Genomic DNA, 27,359 nt, shown 5'->3' on the forward strand with positions numbered 1-27,359 from the left:
CGTAACCACCTCCACCTGCGCCACTCTTTCCGTCATTTTTTGAAAATCGGCTCGTAACAGAGTCACTTCAGAGGAAATGGAGCCCACAGTCGTTCGCACCTCGGAGAGGGTTTTCATGATGTCTTCAAGTGTGACTTTCTTGGCACCTTCTATTTCTTGATTTGCGCCCGTGGAGTTCCTGCCATTCGTTTGCGATTGCCCCTGTTGAGCATAGGCAAATTTTTCTAGCTTGGCTTGTGTCGATCCATTCCGTGGTCCCCTGCCCGCCATGATTCGCGGTTTTCTGATAGCTATCCCAGTGCCAGCAGCTGCCTTGTTCACCCTTCCACTAGCGGCTCTTCCTGCTCTTCGTGTTGCGGGGGGGGGGGTAGGTCGTCGTGCACCCAGCTGTCGAGAGGGGCCTCTGTTGCGGATATCTCTGCGCCCCGGTCGCAGGGGGCTTTTTCTGCTCCTTGTTCTGTAGTCACCGTGGAAAGTGACTTAAGGCTTCTCTCACCGTATTCCGCCGCCCCTCCCCCGATTGTGCAGAGTGGCTATGGCACGTGGCCTCCTGAGTTATGGCCGTCAATAGCCTGTATGGCTATCTTGGGTGTTCGCCGTTCCCAGGGCCACTGTAAGCAAATGTTTGTGTCGTCGCACTGTGTCAGGGCTGCAAGTGTTCCTTGGCAGTGACCGCCTGTCTGTCTCTCCTCACTCCAGTGCGCTCCACACGCACCGGGTCCGGCACGATCCCTCTTCCGCCGGCGGTGTCAGGCCCAGCGGTTCCTCGCAGCTCTGAGGTAAGCGCTGGCTCCTTGGGGTACTTATTGTCCGGGGCGCTCCTTACTATGTCGCCGTCCGACCTGGACGGCACTCCCCTCGCGAGTGACACTTCCTCTGCTGGCTTGCAGGAATCCTCCCCGCCGCCTCTGCTTGTGATGGAGCCCCGGGGGGACTCGCAGGCTGCCCCGGAGTTCAGCTGCACAGGTATGGTCTTGTATGTCCTTGCCTGGGTGAGGGGGGCCTTTCCTGCATCCAGCCCCGCAGTGTCACCGTTTTCTGGAGGTGCCCCGAGGTAATCACACCTTCCCCGATGATGGCCCACTGTATTGTAGGGCGCCACTCTCCGCCCGGTCGCGGGCGCGGCTTCCCGTCTTCCGCGATGCTCCGGATCTTTCTGCAGGTTTTGGTGGGTTATTCCGCCGGTCCGGACAGCGGTGGCAACGCAGGACCCTCCGCCAGTCTCGGGCGATGCTGGGCCGTCCCCGACGACACTTCACTCGGCGGGAGCGGAGGAAGCCCACGGAGCCTCCCGGTCAGCCCTCACTTCCGCCGGGGTCGGAGGAGTACCCGAGGCCGGTGTTGCCCTCCGGTTGTAGGCCCAGTGATGTCGAGGCTAAATGACTCCGTTCTCGGCCTCGGATGAGTGCCGGGGCAGGACCGGACGATGCCGCTCTGTCGCCAGATCCCGGTTCCGCTCCTTCGGGTGGGAAATTAGACGGATTAATATGCCGGATTTCTCAAAGGCCGGGTTGCCTTAGGGAGCTCCCGCTTTACACAGCCGCCATTCTCGGCTGCTAGCCACGCCCCCTCAAAAACATTTTTTAATCACACAGAATTACAAACAAATTACAAAAAAAGGGCTTTCATAACTACTGAAATATATTTTGAAGTGTTTGAACAGTTCATTTACAAGCTTTTTAAATGTGTGTTAAAAAGAAAACCTGACATCCTACAGCCTTCCATTTTGTGATTGTCAGACAGCTCACTTTACAAAATCCTCTAACTTTGATGCTTATTTTATCCTGGAGGTTGTGTTTACTTTTCTTTCTCTGACTGCACATTGTAAAACATAAGCTGACATTTGACCTCTGTCTCTGAGCGCAGAGCAAATGCGACAAGATTAGGGGAGAGGAGTTGGCCTAATGGCTGGGGCGCTCGACCTCGAATCTGGGGAACTGTGTTCGAGTCTCGGTAATGACGCTCAACATCCTGTGAATCTGTGCAAATCACTTAATCTCCCCGTGCCTAACTAAAATGAATGTGTGTCCTCATGTAACGTAACTGGTGCTATGTAAAGCGCTCTGACACCCGATTCGGATCAAGTTCGTGCTATATTAAACTCTGCAAAAAAAAGTATAAAGATATAAAAATGTAAAGGCATCTTTTTTGCTCATTCACTTTGAGAGAACCGAATTCCTGCTCTTTTTAAGGTCACCACAATGGGCCAGTAGCCCTAATAAAGCTGACTAGCTATAGCAAGTGGGCGAGTAGATTTTTTGAGGCCTGGCAAAGGTTTTCAAACTTTTAGCTCTGAGCACCCCTAAGGAAAATGTTTTAAAGTTGGGCTCCCCTACGAAACTTTATGGCCTCACTTGGAGGAACGGGAGTGGTAAGGCTGAGCGTATGGGGCTGGGAGTATGAGATGACTTTAGTGGTACTTTTCTATAGCTCAAATTCTGCACTAAATGTGAGTATTATAACGTGAGCACCCCTCATTCCCCCCGTTGCAAACTCCTGCCATGGCTCGTCGTGTAGCAGACTTGGGCATCCGCACCAACGCTGACATCTACCCCAATGACAATTTTCTCACATTTCCTGATGAGGCAGCACCACTAGACAAGCTGCTCCACTATCAGATTAGGGCCACATGTAAAAGTAATAACCCTGCCTTTCCACTCCCCAGCCCAATGCTGCGCTCTAATACATCCACTCCTCCACTTACCCGTGCAAAATGGTCACAATGCTATACGCTCTCACACTGGCGGCCTCCCCCATAGACACGCAACGTGCCCGCAGTGCATGGGGTGCGGACCTCGTTGGTGGTCTCTCTCTCGTGCAGTGGCAATATTGCTGTAACCAAACCAAGTGTCTCTCCCCCAACTATTGCTTACGGCTCATTCATTTTAAATGTCTACACGTCTTTACCGCACTCCCGTCACGTTGCACAAGATGGGACTAATGGACAGTGACAGATGTGTGCGCTGCCGGCTCCCGGTGCGAGTTTTGCTCACCTGGCTTGGTCGTGCCCCAAGGTCTCTGATTTTTGGCTGGAGGTGTGCACCACAATTAGCGACATCACTATAGAGGGCATAACTCCTGACCCTGTACTGTGCCTTCTGGGTTATGTTAAGGACATTTCAGATGCTAATCGCAAACTAACTGCTATGTTACTGGTGCTTGCCAGGCACCGGGTGGCAATTCATTGGGGCCGTAGACCAAGCATTGGCTCACCGATGCAGCCCACTGTCAGACGCTCCTGGGCAAATTCTGGGACCTGATGCTTGTGGCAAACAGACCTCCAGATATATGCGGCCCTCTCATCTCCTACCTACACTGGCTCTCCAACCAGGACGCACCAACTGGAGGTTCCCCTATCAGTGACGCCCAGACTGCGGAAGATGATTCCTACATGACTGACTCCTAACATCCAACTGACTACCCATATTCTACACCGATAAAACAGCCCCGTTTCCCCATAGATATGATGAGCCGTGGTACATTTTGCTCAATATGTCTCTTGAGGTGTCAACTATATTCGTAATTGTAACAGATGTTATGCTATATAATGGAATAGAAACCTGTATCATGCCTTAATGTTAATGTTCAATAAAGGTTTTTGAAAAATAAAAAATAAAAAAATGTGAGCACTATAAAAGAACAAATACATCACACAAAAACAAAACAACCAAAAAAACGAAATCCCACATAATTAGGGTGTTATGAGCCCTTCACACTCCTGGGCCCCAATGCAACTGCACCTGCTGCACTAGCAGAGTAGAGGCTGCCTCTCTGTCTTTGTCTTTTCCACCATGCTTGGCCATCACTCCACTCCTAAAACAGACTCTCTCTCCCTTTCAGGAAAACAAATGAGCTACCACGTTGTTGGACTTGGCCCTTTTTGCAGGGTCATCCCTGAACTTTTTGCCTTCCTCCTAGATTTTTTCTGACCTGTTGTTGGCTATTTTATGACTCTGGGCACTTTACCACTGCTGATCAGGGCTAAAGTGCATATGCTCTCCCTACTGTAAATGATTGTGGTAATTGGTGATTCCATGATTGACTATTTGGTTTACTTGTCAGACCCTAGTACAGTGCACTGCGTGTGCCCAGGGCTTGTAAACCAAATGCTGCTAGTGGGCTTGCAGCACTGGTTGTGCCACCCACAGAAGCAGCCGTGTAAAATGTATCTAAGGTCTGCCATTGCAGAACCTGCGTGCAGTCTGGTACTGTCATGCTGACTGGGCAAGTGTACCCACTTGCCAGTCCCTAAACCTTCCCTTTTCTTCATATCAGACACCCCTATGGTAGGCCCAAGGGCAGGGTGCAGTGTAAGTATAAGGTAGGACAAGCCCTGATGTGTGTGGCATGTCCTAATAGTGAATTACAGACATTTTAGTTTTTCACTATTGCAAAGCTACCTGTTCTCCATAGGCCAGAACCGACTCAGAGTACATGGTAGAAATTCGAGTTTAGTATGCCTGGACTCAGAATAATAAAATACAGCTTTTGGTGAAGTTTATTTTAATATTCTGTGTTTGCAAATACCACTTTTAGAAAGTAGGTATTTGCTTGCCTAACCTTTCAAGCCTGCCTCTGCTAGGATGTGTATCTGCTGTCTGGATTTGTGAGTGACAGGGCTGGGGGATTCCAAGAGACAGGATGAGTCAGCCCCGTGGTGAATAGAGAGATCTGCATCTAGATGGGAGGGAGGAGTTGCACCTGAACCTTGAAAAGGGCTGTGCCTGCCTTCCACAATGCTGGCTCCACCTCCTTTGGGACGTCTGATGTTCCTGCCCTGCACTGTGAAAGGAAAGGAGAAGTCTGGTAAACAGAGTGCTTCAGAACTGGTTTGGAATGGGCATAGGCCCCTCTCCCCTCAGAGAACAAAGGATTTGGTGGTATAAATATTGGTATTGGGACCCTGATCCCATGAAATTAGATCACTTCTGGACTTACAAGACAAAACCTCGGCTGAGGAGAGGAACCTGAAGAAACTGAGGAGAGACTATTCCCAAGCTGAAGTGCTGCTTGGGGGATTGGCCTGCAGTGGTTGCCTGACTGCCAAAGAGAGGAGAAAGAACTTTGTGGACTTTACTTTCAACTTGTGCAAAGATCTCCAAGGGCTTGGAAGAGAGCTTGCTCCCTGACCGAAGTCCCAGGACCAGTGGACTTCACCAGCCTTTGTGAATTGCTTTCTGGAAACGCTCTTTCAGTGGCTACAGAGGCAGGGAGCTGTGACCGACTGTCACGACTGGCCCGGTGTCCTGTAGGCACCGCATCGAACAAAGTCCGCCTCGAACAACGCAAGCTCTGAGCTCACCGACTCTGTCTCAACGCCGTCACCGAGCCGTTGCCTGCACCGCGACTGGTGGACACCGCGACGTGCAACGCCTCGCTACACCGACTCGTACTGGTCTGACCGACGCGGTCACTGCTGCTGATTTTGAGTCCTGTGAACTCACCGGAGTTGGGCACCGCCTCGCACGCTTTGCGATGCACCACCCGACTCACACCGCTGTCTGGACTGATCGACGCCCGCTCCCAAACTCCGGCTCGGTTGCCGCACAGCAAACTGGAAGCACCGCAACGAAGCACCGTCTCGCCCTGCAACGCAAGCCTTGGATCCACCGACTCCGTCAACGGGCCGCTGCCTGCATCGCATCGAGGAACAACGCGTCCTACAACGCTTTCTTTTCTACACCGCGACGAACCCCGGAACCGGCTCGCACGTCCGTGCCGGTCGCATCAAGTAAAAGGTATTGTGACTGAGTCTAACGACATTTGAGTGGGCCCAGACCGCCGCGGTTCGCTGGATTTGTTAGACTCTGTGTTATTTCAGCAACACTGTAACCGGACAAGGTTACCGACTCGCACAGAACTTTGATTTAAGCCTTTTAACCAGAACTCTTGAAATCTAATAGTACTGTGGATTCTTTTTGGTCTTGTGGTAACTCTATATAAACTATACTTATTTTTTATGTAAAACCTTGTGTGGTGTCCTTTTGTAGTGTTGTCACTGGGATACTGTATGTGGTCACAAATGCTTAACTTACAACGCCGCTGATATAAAGCCTTGCTGCTCGTGCCAAGCTACCAAGGGGGTGAGCAGGGGTTATTTTAGGCGTGTAATCCCCTTATCCTGACTAGAGGAGAGGAGGGTCCCTATTTGTCACAAGTGGTAAACAGACATAATATCGACTACAAAATATCGAATGGACAGAATATCGAGTTCAAAATATAGGCTGGACAAAATATCGAATGTACAGAATATAGACATCAAAAATATCGTTTTGAAGGTAAGTAATGTAATATCGAATTTTTATAGTGTATTTGATGTGTTAAAAGTGTTTATTCATGTTATAATGTAGTTAAATTAATGAATTTATAGTTATTTAAATTTTGCATAATTTAATTCTGTAGCGGGTTGTGGGTTTATAGGGCAATAGGGTGTGAAGTAATTTAATTATAATTAAATATGTAAATTAATTTATTGGTATTTGTTTATAATTGTTAATTAATTTTTATTTTGTAATTACTTACATTTTAATTGCCAATTAATTTTATTTAATTGATTAATTGATAATTATGTTAATTTTTTATTGGTATTTGTTTATAATTAATTGTTAATTAATTTTTATTTTGTAATTATTTATATTTTAATTGCCAATTAATTTTATTTAATTGATTAATTGATAATTATGTTAATTTAACTAATTTAATTTCTGTAGCGGGTTGTGGGTTTCTAGGGGAATAGGGTGGGTAGTAATTTAATTATAAATAATTAAATATGTTAATTAATGTAGTGTTATTTATTTATAATTAATAGTTAAATAATTGTTAATTGGTAATTAATTAATTTTGAATTGAGAATTAATTTTAATAAATTGATTAATTGATAATTATATTAATTTTACTATTTTATTTTCTGTAGTGGGTTGTGGGTTTAAAGGGGAATAGGGTGGGAAGTAATTACCCCTATGCTATCCAACGCTTTCCCTACTGTTGCACTCTCTGGAGTGGGAATAGTAATTTTTACCCCTACACTATCCAACGCTTTCCCTACTGTTGCACTCTCTGGAGTGGGAATAGTAATTTGTACCCCTACGCTATCCAACGCTTTCCCTACTGTTGCATTCTCTGGAGTGGGAAAAGTAATTTTTACCCCTACGCTATCCAACCCTTTCCCTACTGTTGCACTCTCTGGAGTGGGAATAGTAATTTTTACTACTACGCTATCCAACGCTTTCCCTACTGTTGCACTCTCTGGAGTGGGAATAGTATTTTTTACCCCTACGCTATCCAACCCTTTCCCTACTGTTGCACTCTCTGGAGTGGGAATAGTAATTTGTACCCCTACGCTATCCAACGCTTTCCCTACTGTTGCACTCTCTGGAGTGGGAATAGTAATTTGTACCCCTACGCTATCCAACGCTTTCCCTACTGTTGCACTCTCTGGAGTGGGAATAGTAATTTGTACCCCTACGCTATCCAACGCTTTCTCTACTGTTGCACTCTCTGGAGTGGGAATAGTAATTTGTACCCCTACGCTATCCAACGCTTTCCCTACTGTTGCACTCTCTGGAGTGGGAATAGTAATTTGTACCCCTACGCTATCCAACGCTTTCCCTACTGTTGCACTCTCTGGAGTGGGAATAGTAATTTTTACCCCTACGCTATCCAACGCTTTCCGTACTGTTGCACTCTTTGGAGTGGGAATAGTCATATTTATCCCTATGCTATCCAACGCTTTCCCTACTGTTGCACTCTCTGGAGTGGGAATAGTAATTTTTACACTTCCGCTATCGTACGGTAATAATATTGTATATTATTTAATTATATTATGTTACTATATATATATGTTTTAACAAATATGATAGTAAATTTTTTTTATAACTTTCATTAATTATTTAATTATTATAAGGTAATTTAAGTATTTAAAAGTATATTTTAGGAATTAATTTTTAATATTAATTTAATTTAACATTGTTTTTAATAAAGCCGATATTTTTATAAACTATATTTTTGTAAACGATATTTTTTACTCGATATTTTTGTACTTATCTGTTTGTAGATACAAACTCGATATTCTGTCTGTCGATATTTTGTCGCCGATATTTTTGCTAGTCGATATTATGTCCCTCGATATTATGTCAGTGATCCGTCACAAGTACCTACCTGTGCCAACTAGAGACTCCCAATTCTAACACACGTCACAAATGATATCTAGAGGCTTGCGTAACAGGCAGTCTGTTCTGCTCTTTGTTAAAAACATGGGTCCTAATCTTGTGTCTTACCCCTTCTGTCATCTCCCTGAGGCCCATGCTAAGCTGTCACCTCTGCTACAATATTTACCATCCATGAGCCATTGGTACGAGGCCAAAAGCAACACTGACACAGCAAGTGTGCACTGGGCCCTAATGAAGACAAGGAATTACAGTAAATGAGCCATAATTGGGGTTTATGTGGACCCTTGCACCACTGGGCCTCAGTGTCACCGCAGCAGCAGCACCAATGATACCCACAGCCCTTCAAAACAGACTTCGTCCTCTGCCCACTACCCAGAATTTTTACTCCTAGGCCTGAGGCTCAAAGTAGGCTGTATGCCCCTTTGTGTATTAAAAAAGGGAACAAAACCCCACATCTTGCCCCCCATTCCTGGTGCTGGGACCCTGTTCCCTGAGCAACAAGGGTGACCTGGGCCCTCATTCTAGCAAGGAATATGGGGCTCCACTCCACTTTTTGCTAATGAGGCAGTCATAATTGGGGTGCCGTGGCTCCCTAGCACCCTTGGTCCCAGTGCCACTGCACCTGCTATATCAATGGTAGTGCTGGCCCTTTCATAAAAAAAACCAGCCCCATACGTTGCCACCGTCCTCAGGTCAGCTCTCTAAGAAAGAGCTCTCTCTATCCATTTGTAGACTGAAAAATGCACCCTCAGACAGCACCCCTCCTGCGGGCCATGACTTAGAGGCTATCTGTGGATCACTCTCTTCTTTCCTCTTTCTCACTTTGAAGCTGAATGTGACCCTGCTGACTGCCCTTCTACTTACCTCAGAGAACATCTGCATGTCGAAGTGGGCAGGGTATGTGGGGACCAACGGACCTATGTGTTTTTTAATTTCACAAAACCAGTTCCCATACTTTTTGTTAAAAAAAAAAAAGAAACAAACATCGTTGAATGCCTAATGTGGACCTTGAGGGATCTCAGAGTCTTGGGCGGCGGGGCCACAGCACTGCAGCAGGGGCGAGGAGTGGTGGGCACTGCTACCTGTGCACATGATGGTCTGGCCGGCCGTCTTAGGACGACCAATCATCATTCGCACTGACATCTCTCCAACCCAGCTGTATTGCTGGGTGGAGACCAGCAGGCACAGGCTCCCAGCTAAAGATGGAGCACAAAACAAGCCTGCTCCGCTTAATCCTGACACTGCACTCATGAGTATGAGAGCAATGTCTGGATTTGCCGAGGGGGGGGCTGGCAGCTTCAGCATGTACCCAGAGGAGCAGAACAGTGTTGAGCAGTGTTGGTCCCGGCCTCGTGGCGTGGTCCTACCCCTCCCGCATGGCGGGCCCGGGACGACATCGGCCCTCCATCGACCCGCTGTCGACCCCCATGACACGAACCTTCACGAACCCTCGACGAGAGCAGCCCCCCTGGCAACCCACGGCTCTCCCCCTGGGACCCCGGCAGACCCTGCTCGCCAAATCTGCCGGTCCGGCGACCATGCCAGGCCACCATTTCCGGCCCGACTCCATCTTGGGCCCATCACGTCCCGAGCACGTGGCTGCAGCCACCCCTGGCCCCGGCACCAGCGAAGCCCCGACATCGAGGCACCAAGATCCTCCCAGGTGGTAGAGTGGCCACTTGGCGGATCCCGGAGGAGGGGAGTTTCGATGGCCCTCCAGCCGTCCCCGGACGCCTGGTATCGATCGCCCTCCAGCCTCCCTGGGCGCTGGCTCCACCCCCCTGCTGGGTGTCTGGACACCTTCATCCCGGCCCCTCTGACCCCCAGGCGCGAGGGTCCGGACATCAAAGGCCTCCAGTCCTATATCTGGGCCAGCCCTGGATTAGGACGCCAGTTGTATCTTGGAGTCGAAGCCCTGCTGACCTCGTCGCGGCTGACCCTGATCCGAACTCTTGCACCTGGAACCTTCGAGGCCCTGCTGACGCTGTCGCGGCCTGACCGAGCTGAACTATCTTAGAGGCCCTGCTGACGCTGTCGCGGCCTGACCAAGCTGAACCACCTTCGAGGCCCTGCTGACGCTGTCGCGGCCTGACCGAGCTGAACCACCTTCGAGGCCCTGCTGACGCTGTCGCGGCCTGACCGAACTGAACTATCTTCGAGGCACTGCTGACGCTGTCGCGGCCTGACCAAGCTGAACCACCTTCGAGGCCCTGCTGACGCTGTCGCGGCCTGACCGAGCTGAACCACCTTCGAGGCCCTGCTGACGCTGTCGCGGCCTGACCGAGCTGAACCACCTTCGAGGCCCTGCTGACGCTGTCGTGGCCTGACCAACGCTGAACTATCTTCGAGGCCCTGCTGACGCTGTCGCGGCCCGACCCCTTGAACTATCCACGCACCAGTTCGTACCAAGACTGTCCCGCTACCCCTTTTGCCCTGAGACCAAGACTTTAAGGATCCCTCGATCCCTGTGTTATACCACTACGAGAACGTGCTTTCATTCCTTATATAAAGATTCTTGAGAATATACCTTCGTGTGGTGTCCGTCTGTGGTAGTGTGATTGCTCAGCTGTTACGATTGTAGGAGAGGAACCTCGCCAAGGAGGCCTCTCTACGGCGCTCGGCCTATTCCATAAAGAGAGGTGGGTCTCGGGGTGGACAGTCAGACATCTTCTGTCTCCCCTGGGATCGCCTTTCTAACATTAGTGGCAGGCGACGGGATCCGAGCCCACGCGAATCGTACAGCAAGTAACTCGCCACTACTAACAGAGACCCACAACCACGATGACTACTAAGGAAGCCGGAACGACCACAGAATTCCAGAAGGAACTATTAGAGGAGTACACCCATAAAGAACTCAAACAATTTTGCAAAGCCTTGGGTATCGCTACCACCGGACTAAGCACAAAAGAAGATTTTAAAGAAGCGCTGCAAACCTGGGTGGAGACCGGAGCGACTCCACCCCAAACTCACGATGACATTGTCCTAGAAGTACCCCTGAGAACAGTCATAGCCCCAGTGGAAGAAAGAACCACCAACAGAGAACCGGGCCTCTCCCACGAAGACGCCCGGGAGCGAGAGAGAAGCCGGGTCCACGAACTAGAGCTCGCCCGACTCCGGCTGGATGGAGAACTCCAATTGGCAGAAAAGAAAATGGCCATTGAGCAATACGATTACAGGGAGATCTGGAAGAGAGGCAGAGGCAAAGAGAATTGGAAGAAAAAAAGCTCACGTACGAACACGAGCGTGGCCTCAAAGAACTAGAGATCAAAGCCAAGAGCGAAGAGGCTGGCGCCGCGGTAACCCGGGACCCCCCACCTCCTGCCGACCCGAAGGTCCACATTCCCAAGGATATCGTCAAGGAATACTATAAGAATGACGATATCCAGCAATGGTTCAAGGCGTATGAAGTTGCCATGACCGCGCACCGCATACCACGAAAAGATTGGGGTGCCGGCTTATGGGGGAGGTTTGTCAGCGAAGGAAGAGACACCCTGCTAGAGCTGGCCGAGGATGTGATGTCCTCCTATGATCACATGAAGGACGCCCTGCTCACCCGGTATGGTCTCACCCCCGAGATGTACCGACAGAGGTTCAGAGACTGCAAAAAGATCCCGGTACCACGTGGGTGGAGTACGTAAACTTTTATAGCCGGGCCCTGGAAGGATGGATCAAGGGCAGCAAGGTGTCCACCTACGAACAGCTGTTCGACCTCATCGTTTGGGAGCACCTCTCCAACAACTGTCTTGTCGAGCTCAGACAGCATCTCCTCGACAGCAAGCTGACCGAGCCCCGGAAACTCGCCGTCGAGGCCGATCGATGGGTGAGCACCCGCGTCCCCTGGACCCCGATAGGAGAAACGGGACGGAACGGCCAGGGGCACCCCCGCCAGCGTGGCGGCGGAGGAGGCCAGAACAGGAGCCGAGACTTCCCGTCGGCCCCGGGCCAGAGTCCGCCCCGGGGGTCACCCCAGAATAACACTTCGCCATCTCTGACCAGAAGAGGGGCTCCCCCAGCACGGCCGGGGCCCCGCCCGAATGTTACTTGCCACAGATGCCAGCGGCCCGGTCACTATGCCAGTGACCCCTTCTGCCCCATGAACCAGCGTCCCGGCACCACCGGGCCTCCGACCCGCCACCACCGGGCCTCCGACCCGCTAGTTCGCTGCCGCAGCCCTGGGGGAAGGAGGAGAAGAAGACGAAGAGGCCTACAACGAGGATCAGACCGAGTGGGAGCCGGTCGCCATGGCCCTAGTCTGTCTGGGCGAAAGAGACATGGTCCCCCAGGCCCCGCTCCCGAGCAACACCCAAAAATACCGTCAGTGAGTCTACATTAATGGGCGACGGGCCGAAGCACTCCGTGACACTGGAGCCAGTGTGACAGCCGTCCGCTGCCACTTGGTGACCCCCGAACAGATCATACCGAATGTACGATGCCCCGTGAGGGCCGCCGACAATTCCGAGACCCTGTGTCATGTGGAAAAGTAAATTTTGCCATGTTCTGTGTCCCTACGTGTCCTCCATCTTATGTTATGTGTGCATGATTAATATGCATATGTATTCCCCATGTTCGATTAAAGACGTAATTATAGTTGTGTCCATCTCTAGTATGCCAGTTTCCAGTTCTCGTGAAAGCTACGAGTATCAGGCCTATGTAAAGTTACGTTGCCACGTTTCTCAGTGTGCACGTTATTTCATTGTAAAGTCCCCGTTTCTAGGCCTCGAAAGGGCCTGGACACCAGATTCAGCTCCTGTCTTCTGAGTCCTCGCTGAGGAGCGATACAGCCCCCACCTGTATCCTCGACCCTTCACTTACTTCCTGCCTCACAGTGCCCGGCTCAGCCTGGCTCTGCCTCTGAGTCTGCCAAGAGTATGTTATGATTCTAGTTATCAGTCCAGCCCTCCTTCTCTGCATTCCTAAGCTACTGAATCGCATCAATAGTTTCCGTCATTGTCTAGCCTTTACGTCTCCATGTAAGAGAAATACTGCATTTAATGGTCATTTAATATTCCTCAACACGCACTACATGTAGAATAATGCATGCTCCAGTCTTAGAGTCCGTTAGCCTCTCCCCTCCTGACTCTTAGTTTATATCAACATGTTCTCTAAACATCAGATACTAGATACTGTTTAGGTACATGTCGCCCTGACTCTCCAGACTTCAGTCTCTGCTCCTAGCACAGAGTTCATAGCCCCCAGCTTCTCCTAGTAACACGTCATTGTCAGTTTGCGCGCACCATTAGGTTAGAGGTCCCGGCTCCTTAGGTAGCCCCCTCCATGTTTCCGCCCCATTTATGACATATTCTGTTACGTTTGCATCACATGTCTATGTATACGCCCCTGTTACACCCATTTTCACCCTTATCTTTCGCGACTGCTATTGACCACACCCACTGCTCCGCCTACTGTAATTCATTGTAATGTAACTGTTTTAGTATATATATTGGTGCACTGTTATTAAATGTTACCCCCCATTCCCTTACGCCGATTCTGATCCTGCCCCCGGCAGCGCTGCCATCCTGTTCCCGTGCAGGTTGTCCTGTTCCTGTCCTTTATGCTGTATTAAACCTGCAAACTCCTACTACCTCGAATCTTGACTCTTATTTATTGAGCTATCTGTTATTGCTATGTCCAGTCAAACCTAGATCCGGTATCATTTATTTATATACCACATAATGGCGCCCGAACAGGGACTTGCCCTTTCCCCACGCGCAGGTGAAGCCACGCCGGCCCCCTGACCCTCTGCAGCCGTGACGGAACCATACCGTGCACGTGCAGATATTTCTGCTTCAAGTATCCCTCAGGCCCACGGAGGAGACGGAGGTGGCGGTCCAGCATCCAGACGAGGCGGTGGAGGAACGCGGCGAGTCCCGACCAGAGCCCAAGCCGAGAGTACAAGGTCCGAGGTATCCGGAGGCCCACCCGTAACAGAAGTCCGAAGCTCGTCCGTCCGGCGTCGAAGCAGTCCAGTCCAGTCCGAGGCCTTCCGTTCTTGCTGCCCGGTGAGTACCATTGCTGGGGTAGTATCTAGACAGGGTCAATTTAATTGACTCTGGTCCGTGGGTTGGTGGTACACAGACCCACAAACGAAGTGTCCACTTCGGTGGATGCGGGTCCTGACGTGTCTCTTTATGAGACCGGTAAGTTTCGTACTGTTTCAGCAGTGCATCTAGTTTCTGTTCTAGTCAGTTCTGTTCTCGAGAAAATTCATGTATTCTGAGTATTCCAGGTAGTATTCTGTTCGCAACTGTTATTTTAAATGTTCTTCATGTATTTTTAATGTCGTGGTATGAAAGTGGTGTAGTTATCGTGTTCGTTGTGTATTGTATTGTGTCTAGATTAACAGTTCAGTCATGCCGTTATTTTCCAGACTACGTCAGTTAAGAACTAGAAAAGGTCTGTTAGAAGAAGCAGTTCCTGTCCCGCCTAGGGACAGTCCAGGTCATTTTATGTATCAAAAGCATGGCATAAGTGCCATATTATATCTAGATTTATGGGTAGAGTATACCAAACAGTTAGAAGAAAAGTATAGATGGCCCGTATCGGGTACATGGGATGCCGAGTGCATCATGCGAGTAGAAGAAGCATTATGGAAAAAGAAAGCCAGACAGTCACAGAAAGATGCCATCGAGTTATGGCGCAAAGAATCTCATAAAAGAACCGAAAAAGAAATCAGAAAGTCAGAACTAAGTAGAGAATCCTTAGAACGAGCCCAAGAAAGGGAACTAATCGAGATAGGTGAACGAGTTAAAACAGAACAGTCAGATAGACAGAGGCATGCCCTCATTAAGGGTATGTATCCTCTTCTTGCCGAGGGCTTGCCAAAAGCGACCCCGGAGGCATCCAGTAATTTTCCGCCACCATTAGTTCCGATCAAGCTACGTCACAAACCGACCGCAGCTGATATTTTCATCTCGTCCTATTTGGACGACACAGTCCCGGAATATGCGAATCCTGTTCCGCCAGTCCCTGTAAATCAGGCAATTCCTGCTCCCCCAGACACCGGGGCACCTTTTGCAGTACCTGCTACGGTACCCCCGGTCCAGCCTACATTACAATTTCCCGCCGCACTGGTACGAAGAGTATCAGTCGACGATTCCAGTTTAGGGGCCGCAGGAGGAGGTCCTCCTGGTACCCCGCCACCACACCAACGTAGAACGTTGGCCGAGTTACATGAATGTGCGTTACAGCGTACGCCCAAATATAAGTCCGTTGCAGAAATCCGACGAGCTCTTACTGAATGCCGCTATGATCCAGTTGCAGGTGATGACAGTACAGTAATATATTCCATCCGTGTAAGACGGGTGACCGGGTATTTAGACACCCTACCAGATATGAAAGGAGATCTAGACAGAATATATCGTTTCATCCGTACAGGGGATGATCCAGAAAGTATTGGCGAAGCCATGTCTCAAAGGAAAGCTGAGATCCAGCTCATGTTATTAAAGTTCCTGATTAATTGTCTAATAAGAGAACAAGATTCCCCGACTAAAGATCAGGCCGAAATGAAAATCCTGACAAGGTGGAGTGATAATATAGCCGAGGGTAAGCACAAGACTATCAGTAGTATAGAGAGTATGTACAAGAAAATTCGTAAAGAAATAATAAAGTTACATGAACAACGTAAAGCAGCACAAGTAAGCGAGAAAGAGAATGACTCTTCTACTGAAGAGGTAGACGACGAGAATCCCACTAGAATAGCGTATGTAGGAAAATCTAGATTTCCAGACCGACATTCACGTCTAGACTACAAGAAAACTGTTCCTCATCCAGCACCAGAACAAGGTTCTCTAGAACAAGTATTTCAAGCTACCGATCACATTTTGAAGTCACGAATCGGTTACAGTGAGTTAAGTACTATGCATGAACAAGAACTAGTCCGATCAGCAGTCCGATGGATTACTGATTCTACCACTTTTCCAGACGAAATAGTGGCACAAATGTTCCTGAAATTGCCCCCAGCCGAGCAACGACTGGTGGGTATGTATATGATCCAACACCTCATTACTCTGTATGAGGGTCAACATTCTGATCCAGGTCCGTTACACGATGTCCTGAACGAGTTACTCCAGTATAGATGGAAAGGTTTAGGTACCGATTTAATTAGTGTCATTCTAGAACAGCGTCACAAATATAGAACGTTTTTGAACCCGCATTTTGTTCATGACTCACCTCCAGAAAGTAAACCCTTTTACATAGACAGACAGAATCCGTTACGAGAAGTACACCCGGTTAGGACAACAGATGGTGAAATGCAACGAGTGTTTGTTTACACCCCGATTACAAAGATGGAACTCTTAGAGATGAAGAAACTAATTCCCTGTCATGACAAAGATCCAGCAGGGTTCCACCGAGAATTAAAAGACATGCTCCGTATGGGAGAATACACGTATCCAGATATAATTAAAATGTTAAAAGTCTTATTGCCCGCAGGGGTATACGAGAAACTCAAGGAAAAAGATTGGGAGGTGGGAGAGAAAAAGATCGATTGGGCAGTTCTAGAAGCTGAAGATAAGATACGAGTACCAGGTACCGGTCTAGGAGAGAAATGTAAAGAATTACCAGAACTGTTAATACAAGTTTTGCCAAGATTATTAGCCACTAAAAAGGAAGACTGGGATGCAATCTCAGCCTGTAAACAGAAACAAGATGAAGACACTAGTGATTTTTATTCTAGATTTGAAAAATGTTTTATCATAAACAGTGGCCTCAAGACAAGTAGCGAGTCATACCCTCATCTTTTTGTTACTAAATTAGTCGAGAATTCAAGTCCACAAGTTAAGAATCGAGTTTTGAAAGTCGAAAGTACCTGGCAAGCTAATACCCCGTCCCAGATGTTACAGATGCTTCAGTACCACCAGAATAGAATCAGAGAAGAGCAAGATCATGAAAGGAAACGTATGAAAGACACGAAAATGAAAGTACTGGTTGCACAATCTATTCCACAAGACAGTCAGAAGAGGGGTACGAATCAAGCCAGTCATCCTGCAGTTCCCGTTAAAGGGACATGCAATTATTGTAAACAGCCAGGTCATTTTATAAACGAGTGTGCAGTTCTGAAACACAACATAGCTACCGGTAAGACTAAAGAAAGACCACGTCCGCCTAGACAAGAACAAGTTTCACAGACTTCTCAGTCACAGAATGCACAACAGACAGTTCCAGCACCGCAGCCTATCGCTGCAACACAGCATGTTACACAGCAGATGTACCAGTATGCGCAGTCCGAGTATCCAGAGTATCAGCCATATTCATGAAACAGCCTAGAGAGGGAGGTAGGCTTGCCTCTCATCGAGATACCTGTAGATCAAGAAGGTCCCTATGTTCATAGTCAAGTATTAGGGAAAGACAGAAAGTTTTTGATTGATACAGGGGCAAGTAGGACCACCATCAGTCACGCCGAAGTTCCAGGGGCTCCGCTCTCAGGCTCTAGAAATGTTTCCCTTGGATTTTCAGGAAAGCCTATTGTAAATGAGATATCTCAGCCAGTTACTCTAGAAGTAGGTCCATTGTCCCGCACTACTGATCTGTTACTTACAAAGTCGTGTCCAGAAAATCTGTTAGGCATTAAAACACTGAAAGAATTAGGTGCAGTTATTTGCTGTTCCCCAGAGGGAATACGATTGTTCCTACGTGACTTCAAGGGTCACTATGTATTAAGAGATTTTGATCCGAGATTGTCCAATGTTCCGCAGCATCTATGGGCGCAAGGTCCAACTGATGTTGGTTATATGCAAATCACACCCCATCGTGTGACTCTCAAACCAGGTGTAGTGTTACCACGAATCAGACAGTACAGATTGCCACCTGAGGCTGTAGCAGCCTTATCCAAAATTATTGACGAACTCATCGCTCAAGGAGTAGTTGTAGAAACTGACTCCAATGTATGTAATTCTCCGATCATTCCAGTCATGAAACGTACTGATCCAAATGCACCCCCAGTATATCGATTAGTGATTGATCTACGAGAACTTAACAAATGTATTATTCCCCAGTACCCAGTTGTCCCAGATATCTCTTCCCTATTGACAGCCATTGATTCTGAAGCCTCATTTTTTTCAGTCATAGACCTCAAGAACGCGTTTTTTAGTGTCCCCATTCATCCAGACAGCCAGTTCCTTTTTGGATTTTGTTTAAATGGAAGGAGCTATATGTTTACACGAGCTCCTCAAGGTTTCACAGAAAGTCCTAGTATTTACAGTCAAGCACTTAAGAGACAACTAGACAATATTCACATGCCAACTGACACTGCCCTGCTCCAGTATGTCGATGATCTACTGATCACAGCCCGTTCTGAACGTGCTTGCGAGCGAGCATCCCTTACAGTCTTGTATTTCCTTGCCGAGATGGGGCACAAGGTGTCCCCTTCTAAGCTTCAATTCTGTGTCCAGCAAGTGATCTATTTAGGCCACTTACTGTCCAAGAGGGGTAGGCAATTGACACCTGACCGTATCCAGTTAATAGCGAGTCTTCCTCAGCCCAAGACACAGAAGGAGGTACGTGCTTTTATCGGCCTTACTTCTTATTGCAGACAATGGATTCCTCAGTATGCATTTCTAGCTAAGCCACTGATACAGTTAACGACACAGGAGGCAGCCGTATCGACTGTCCTCCCTTGGACATCTGAACATACACTTAGTTTCAATGAGTTAAAGAAAGCTCTATGCCAAGCTCCAGTTCTAGCAACACCGAACTACAGTAAGCCTTTTACACTTTTCGTCACTGAACGTGAAGGTACAGCATTATCTGTTCTCACACAAGATCAAGCAGGACAATACAAGCCCTGTGCTTATTTTTCGAGCACATTAGATCCAGTAGCCCAGGCTCTGCCTGCGTGCCTCAAGTCAGTTGCAGCCACAGCACTAGCTATCAGACAAAGTGATTCCATAGTATTAGGACACTCCCTGACAGTACAAGTCCCACACTCCGTGGAAGTTCTTTTAAACCGAACACAGACTCAGCACTTGACAATTGCACGTTTAACAGGTTATGAATTGACACTGTTCCAGCCACACATAGAAATCAGACGCTGCAACGTTCTAAATCCTGCTACACTGTTACCGTCAGTTAATTCAAATCCTGCCACACACGACTGTGTGGAAGTAGTTAACATTATGACTAAGCCAAGACAAGACTTGACAGATATTCCATTACCAGATCCCGACCTGACACTTTATGTGGATGGTTCATGTATGAGAACAAGTACAGGAGAACTAGTAGCCGCGTATGCAGTGACTACTGACACTGAAGTTATTGAAACACACCGTATTGACACCCTGTCTGCTCAAGCAGCAGAGCTAGTTGCTCTGACACAAGCCTGCATACACGCCAAGAACCTGAAAGTTAATGTTTACACAGATTCACGTTATGCATTTGGAGTCGTACACGACTTTGGAGTGCTCTGGCAGGAGAGAGGTTTCATGACTTCTCATGGAACCAAGATTCAGCATGGTCTCCTTATTCAAGCTCTGTTAGATGCCATACACTTACCGACATCTATTGCTATCATGAAGTGCAAAGCACATACGAAAGTTACTGACACTATTTCTCAAGGTAATGATCTAGCAGATCGCACAGCCAAGCTTACAGCACAGACACAGGACATTTCAGTTAACAAGACACCGACATCCACTCTAGAACAGACTACATGTATGACAGTTAAGGACCCTACTCAAGATGTCATAGATATCCAGTTACATGCTACTCCCGAGGAAATCAAGAAATGGTCCGAACAAGGAGGGGTCCAGACAGACCAGGGATGGGTAACGAAGGGTAAAGCCACATGGTTTCTCCCCGATTCTATGGTTCAAGTCATTATCAATACCGCGCATAGTCCAGCACATTTAGGAGAAAAAGCTATGTTAGACAGTATCCAGAACATTTGGTTCAACAAGCATTTACGAGCTGCAGCCAAGCAGAAAGTCCGTACCTGTACGATATGTTGTCAGTTTAATCCAGGTAAAAGTGTTCCGGTGGAACAAGGTGGATTCCAGCCCCCTGACCACCCTTTTGAAGTCCTCCAGATGGATTATATTCAGATGGAGCGATGTCGAGGTTTCAAGTATGTCCTCGTAGTTGTATGCGCTTTGTCCAGGTGGACAGAGGCATATCCAGTCCCAGATTACACAGCCGCGACCACTGCCAAGCAGTTGGTTCGTGAATTCTTCCCCCGCTACGGACTCCCACGAGTCGTATATTCTGACAACGGCCAGCCATTCTCATCTGAGCTCATGAAACATATCTCCCTGTTGTTAGGGTATCAGTGGAAGTTCCATTGTGTACGCCATCCAGAAGCAGCCGGTCTCGTAGAGAGACATAATCAGACCCTGAAAATCCGAATTGCAAAAGTATGTAAAGAGAAAGGTGTGGACTGGCTAGTAGCTCTGCCAGTTGCCTTATTTTATATGCGCATGGTCGCACATTCCAGATCAGGTCTGTCCCCTTATGAGGTCGTATTTGGCCGCCCCCCTAACATGTGGGGTACACCTAGACCTCGAAGTATTACCGATGTTTCAAGTAATATGCTGACAGATTACCTAGCTTCCTTGATGTCTGCCCTCAACTCTTGTCGTTCACAGGTTGCTGCCGCATTTCCAGACAATACCGAGGTGGCACCGCATGAAATCGTTCCCGGATCCATGGTTCTCGTCCGGAATTTTGATCGTTCAAGTCCGCTGGAGCCTCGCTGGAAGGAACCCCGACAGGTCCTCCTGGCCACCCGTACTGCCGTCAAGCTGGAAGGCAGGAAGGGCTGGGTCCACCTGTCACATGTGAAAAGATTTTTTGGATTGAAACCTGTTTCAAAGAACATTTCCGAGGATCTTAAAGACTGCCAAAGTACTATTCTTAAGGACTGTCCCGCAAAAGACATTGCTACGAACCCTTCCCTGTTAGAGAAAACTCCGCAACAGGAGTATAAGCTCAAACTAAGGTCTAGTAAAATAAGTCAGCCAGTTTGATTGTCTAAGTCCTCCCCTAGGTGAAACGGTTAGACCGGTTTCTGACATGTATATAATAGACCCCCATAGTGAGAGAGTTAGTCAAAACTCAATCCGATGTATCGTTTTTCTAAGTTTCATATTGTTTTTCAGCCTTATGTTTACCTGCACATGTTATGCTTTTTATTTGTATTTTCCAGTTTCTCATGTAAATAAGTCTGTTAATGTTACAATAGAGCACACGTTTAGTGATCTGCCTCCTCATGAACTCTCTTATCGTCTTGCTATGCGTAATAATTCTTTTGTCCGCATGTTACATTATTCACACCAGACCAGCAATGCCACTAATTGTTGGGTGTGTGGTCGACTCCCCCCTTTCCAGACACCGAAGGGAGTTCTGCCACTCTTTCCTTATCCATTTTCACATAATGGTTCGTGTGGAGCATGGTCCACGTTAACGTCATCCTCAACAGATATGTCTTTTCTGAACAGTACATGTTTCCCAGACAAGCAAGGTCTTCCCCACAGAACAGGGTTAGATCTAGAAAATGAAGTTTATAATTTGGGTAATTATTCTTCGAATTTCATGGTCCTGAATGTTCAGTCTGATTCTACTCCAGACTTACCTGCTATTTCAGTACTACCAGTCAAAGGTGAATTATGTGTCCGAAATAATGGTTCCATACATATAGGCCATAGTGATTGTACTACTATTGTCAAGTATAGTGACAGTAGGAAATCTATTTTCAAAGCTTCACGTCATTCTTATTTTGTTTGTGGTCAGACCGCATATGTTCGTCTGCCCCTCGATTGGGAGGGAACATGTTACATTGCCTTCCTACTGCCACCAGTTTTTCTAGCCCCACCTGACTATCATAGGAATTCCCACCTAGTACATACTAGACACAAGAGAAATTTCCCGATTGTCGATTATACTGAAACTGCTCTAGAACAATACATAGATATCAATAAAGGTGTCTTCCCCTACTTAGGTACTGTTGTAAATAGTAAACTGATACATAGATTAACCAGAACACTTGAAGCAGTAGTGATTGAGACTACTTCTGCTCTAAGTAACTTAACCGAAGAACAATCCTTTATGAGAATTGTCGTGCTCCAGAATCGTCTCGTCCTTGACGTCATACTGGCCGATAGGGGCGGGGCATGTAGAGTCATCGGATCTAGTTGCTGCATTTTCATTCCTAATAACGCACCGTCTGTTTATTCAGCTATTACCAGACTCCATAAAATTGCCCATATGTTACACCAAGATCCAGGCACCTGGACATGGTCCGGTTGGTTCTGGAATATAATTTCCGCCTGGGGATGGAAAGTATTGTCATTTCTAGGTATTGCAGTAGCGATCATATTCAGTTGCTGCCTCTGTTTACAATGTGGCCCTGCGATTTGCGGCATTTGTGCTACCTCTTGTATTCCTAGTCCCAAGTCCCGTCCTAAATCCCGTTCCAAGACAATTCGAGACGAGCAAATGATACTGTATGAAATGATAGATGGTATCATGAATATTGATGTTTCCTGATGGAAACGTAGTGACAAGGAGGGAATGTGGAAAAGTAAATTTTGCCATGTTCTGTGTCCCTACGTGTCCTCCATCTTATGTTATGTGTGCATGATTAATATGCATATGTATTCCCCATGTTCGATTAAAGACGTAATTATAGTTGTGTCCATCTCTAGTATGCCAGTTTCCAGTTCTCGTGAAAGCTACGAGTATCAGGCCTATGTAAAGTTACGTTGCCACGTTTCTCAGTGTGCACGTTATTTCATTGTAAAGTCCCCGTTTCTAGGCCTCGAAAGGGCCTGGACACCAGATTCAGCTCCTGTCTTCTGAGTCCTCGCTGAGGAGCGATACAGCCCCACCTGTATCCTCGACCCTTCACTTACTTCCTGCCTCACAGTGCCCGGCTCAGCCTGGCTCTGCCTCTGAGTCTGCCAAGAGTATGTTATGATTCTAGTTATCAGTCCAGCCCTCCTTCTCTGCATTCCTAAGCTACTGAATCGCATCAATAGTTTCCGTCATTGTCTAGCCTTTACGTCTCCATGTAAGAGAAATACTGCATTTAATGGTCATTTAATATTCCTCAACACGCACTACATGTAGAATAATGCATGCTCCAGTCTTAGAGTCCGTTAGCCTCTCCCCTCCTGACTCTTAGTTTATATCAACATGTTCTCTAAACATCAGATACTAGATACTGTTTAGGTACATGTCGCCCTGACTCTCCAGACTTCAGTCTCTGCTCCTAGCACAGAGTTCATAGCCCCCAGCTTCTCCTAGTAACACGTCATTGTCAGTTTGCGCGCACCATTAGGTTAGAGGTCCCGGCTCCTTAGGTAGCCCCCTCCATGTTTCCGCCCCATTTATGACATATTCTGTTACGTTTGCATCACATGTCTATGTATACGCCCCTGTTACACCCATTTTCACCCTTATCTTTCGCGACTGCTATTGACCACACCCACTGCTCCGCCTACTTTAATTCATTGTAATGTAACTGTTTTAGTATATATATTGGTGCACTGTTATTAAATGTTACCCCCCATTCCCTTACGCCGATTCTGATCCTGCCCCCGGCAGCGCTGCCATCCTGTTCCCGTGCAGGTTGTCCTGTTCCTGTCCTTTATGCTGTATTAAACCTGCAAACTCCTACTACCTCGAATCTTGACTCTTATTTATTGAGCTATCTGTTATTGCTATGTCCAGTCAAACCTAGATCCGGTATTATTTATTTATATACCACAGTCAGATGGCCCGAATCCCCTTCGAGTGGGGGGGGTGTCGGGCACCCTCAAGGTGACCGTCCGGGACGACGCCCCCGTGGACTGCCTCCTCGGAAACGACCTCGAGAGCTCTCCCTGGGCCCAAGTCGAGCGGAGAGAACATCTGGGAATGATGGGACTACCAGAGTGGGTCTGCGCGACAACCCGATCTATGGCAGCCCGGGCCCCGGCGGCGACCGAGGCCGCCCCGACCGAAGAGTGGCCCGCGCCACCGCTGCCCAAAGTCCATGAAGAATCCAACCCTGAACCCGGGCCATCGGAGCCCGACCGCGAAGACAGCGCCGAACTCAGCGACATCCCCGAACTAGCCCAATGGCGCCAGGAGGGTGGTCCCACCCGAGAACAATTCCGGCAGGAGCAGAAGGCCTGCCCCTCCCTCGAGGGGACCCGGCAGCAAGCCACAACCCAAGCTGCCGGGGACACCTCGGGGTCCCACTGGGTCTACTGGGACCACGGCCTCCTATACAGCGAACAGAAAATTGCCGAACTGGGGGCCAGCCGAGTGTTGGTGGTCCCCCTACGATTCAGAGACTTCCTCCTGAACCTGGCACACGACGTGCCCCTCGCTGGGCACCTAGGGCAGGACAAAACTTACAGCCGCCTGGTGACCCATTTCTACTGGCCGAAAATGCGCAACGATGTGCACAACCACTGCCGCACCTACCCGACATGTCAAGCCAGCGGAAAGAGCGGGGGGAAGGTCAAGGCCCCGCTCCAACCCTTTCCAGTAGTGACCACCCCCTTCGAGCGAGTGGGGATCGACATCGTGGGGCCCCTGGACCCTCGAACCTCGCAAGGGCATCGCTTCATCCTCGTCCTGGTGGACCATGCCACCCGCTATCCCGAAGCCATCCCCCTCCGAACCATAACGGCTCCCGTGGTGGGCCGAGCGCTGATGGGGATCTTCTCCAGAGTGGGGTTCCCCCGAGAGGTCGTGAGTGATCGGGGCACAAACTTTATATCGAAGTATATGCGGTCCCTGTGGCAACAGTGCGGGGTCACGTATAAGTTCACCACCCCGTATCACCCCCAAGGGAATGGACTTGTGGAGCGGTTTAACCGAACACTCAAGGGGATGATCCAAGGCCTGGAAGAGCCCCTCCGCCGCAAATGGGACGTCCTGCTGCCCTGCCTCCTGTTCGCCTATCGGGAGGTAACACAGAAATCCCTGGGGTTCAGCCCCTTTGAACTCTTGTACGGGCACCCTGTCCGAGGTCCCCTCAGCCTGGTCAAAGAAGGCTGGGAAACTACAGTCCAAGACGCAGCGCCGGATGTCTACCGGTACCTCCTGACCCTCCGAAGCCAGACTCGGAAGCTCCGGGCCCTTGCCGAGGCCAACCTTGAGGCCAGCCAGGAGGAGATGAAATGCTGGTATGACCAGAACTCTTCGTCCATCGAGTTCGAGCCAGGCCAGCCGGTCTGGGTCATGTCCCCGGTCGAACCTTGTGCCCTCCAGGACAAATGGACGGGCCCCTTCAAAGTGATAGAGCGCAAGAGTGCCATCACCTATCTGGTGGACATGGAGTCCCCCCGAAACCCCCTCCGGGTTCTGCACGCCAACCGGCTCAAGCCTCACTTTGCCCGCACTGAACTGAGCCTGCTGCTAGCTACGGATGATGGGGCCGAAGACGACTCCGAGCCCCTGCTCGACCTCCTGAAGTGCTCTGAGAAAGACGGCTCCATCTAGGGAATCTCCCTCTCCTCCGACCTGACCCCCGCACAGCGCCAGGACTGCCAAGAGCTGTTGGGGCAGTTTACGGACCTGTTTTCACTCACCCCCGGGGTCACCCAGTGGTGTGTCCACGATGTCGACACCGGGGACAGCCAGCCAGTGCGACACCGGGCCTACCGAGTTCCCGACCGAGTTCGGGCCTGCATCCAGACCGAAGTTGCCAAAATGCTGGCCCTGGGGGTGGTCGAGCCCTCCGACAGTCCCTGGGCCAGCCCAGTTGTCCTGGTCCCCAAAGCCGCCGCACCCGGCGCCCCTCCAGAACTCAGGTTTTGTGTCGACTACCGGGGATTGAATGCCGTCACCAGGACCGATGCCCATCCCATTCCCCGGGCCGATGAACTAATCGACCGCCTAGGAGCCGCCAGGTACCTCAGCACCTTCGACCTCACGGCCGGGTACTGGCAGATCGGCCTCACCCCTGGTGCCCAAGAGCGATCGGCCTTCTCCACCCCCGATGGCCACTTCCATTTCAAGGTGATGCCCTTCGGTATGAAAAACGCCCCGGCAACCTTCCAGAGACTGGTGAATAAGGTGCTGGCGGGGCTAGAAGAGTTCAGTGCCCCCTATCTGGACGATATCGCGGTGTACAGCCGCCACTGGGCCGAGCACCTGCAGCACCTCTGGGAGGTCCTGACGGCCCTCCAACGGGCCGGACTAACTGTGAAAGCCAGCAAGTGCCAGATAGGTCAAGGGTCCGTGACCTACCTGGGACACCAAGTGGGGAGCGGCCACGTGGCTCCCCTCAGACCCAAGATTGACGCCATCGTGGCCTGGGAGCCCCCGGTCACCCAGACCGCAGTCCGAGCCTTCCTGGGGCTCACTGGATATTATCGGCGATTCATAAAAAACTATGGGAGCATTGTGGGGCCCCTCACTGAACTGACCTCTAAGAACCACCCACAGAAGGTACAATGGACCCCCGCGTGTCAGGTGGCCTTCGAGACTGTGAAAACAGCCATGTGCACCGCCCCTGTGCTCCAAGCCCCCGACTACAGCCGGGAGTTCGTGGTCCAGACCGACGCCTCGGAGCACGGCATTGGGGCGGTCCTATCTCAAATTGACCCCGAGGGGATTGACCATCCTGTGGCCTTCATCAGCCGGCGGCTGCTGGCCAGAGAGCAGCGATGGAGCACCATCGAGAGAGAGGCCTTCGCCGTCGTGTGGGCCCTCAAGAAACTCAGGCCCTACCTCTTCGGCACCCACTTCCGGGTCCAGACTGACCACCGGCCCCTGCGGTGGCTGATGCAGATGCGTGGCGAGAAACCGAAGCTGCTGCGATAGTCCATCTCCCTGCAAGGGATGGACTTCACTGTGGAACATCGCCCTGGCAACGACCACGCCAACGCTGATGGCCTGTCCCGCTTCTTCCGCCGAATCCCCAAGAAGATGGGTGACTCTCCCCGCCTTCAGCTGGAGGGGACGTGTGTTGGACCCGGCCTCGTGGCGTGGTCCTACCCCTCCCGCATGGCGGGCCCGAACCGACATCGGCCCTCCATCGACCCGCTGTCGACCCCCCTGACACGAACCTTCACGAACCCTCGACGAGAGCAGCCCCCCTGGCAACCCACGGCTCTCCCCCCTGGGACCCCGGCGGACCCTGCTCGCCAACTCTGCCGGTCCGGCGACCATGCCAGGCCACCATTTCCGGCCCGACTCCATCTTGGGCCCATCACGTCCCGAGCACGTGGCCGCAGCCACCCCTGGCCCCGGCACCAGCGAAGC

General features: G+C 49.6%; 1 protein-coding gene across 1 annotated transcript in view; it reads left to right on the top strand.

Moving 5' to 3' along the window:
* Positions 1 to 827: 827 nt before the first annotated feature.
* COLQ (collagen like tail subunit of asymmetric acetylcholinesterase) overlaps positions 828 to 27,359 on the top strand; it is a 452,986-nt gene continuing 426,454 nt past the window's right edge. Inside the window, 1 exon segment of the mRNA XM_078662856.1 lies at positions 828 to 966. Coding sequence (XP_078518982.1) covers positions 828 to 966 — 139 coding nt within the window.

This window comes from Lissotriton helveticus, chromosome 10 (genome assembly GCF_964261635.1).
Source record: "Lissotriton helveticus chromosome 10, aLisHel1.1, whole genome shotgun sequence".
NCBI lineage: Eukaryota > Metazoa > Chordata > Amphibia > Caudata > Salamandridae > Lissotriton > Lissotriton helveticus.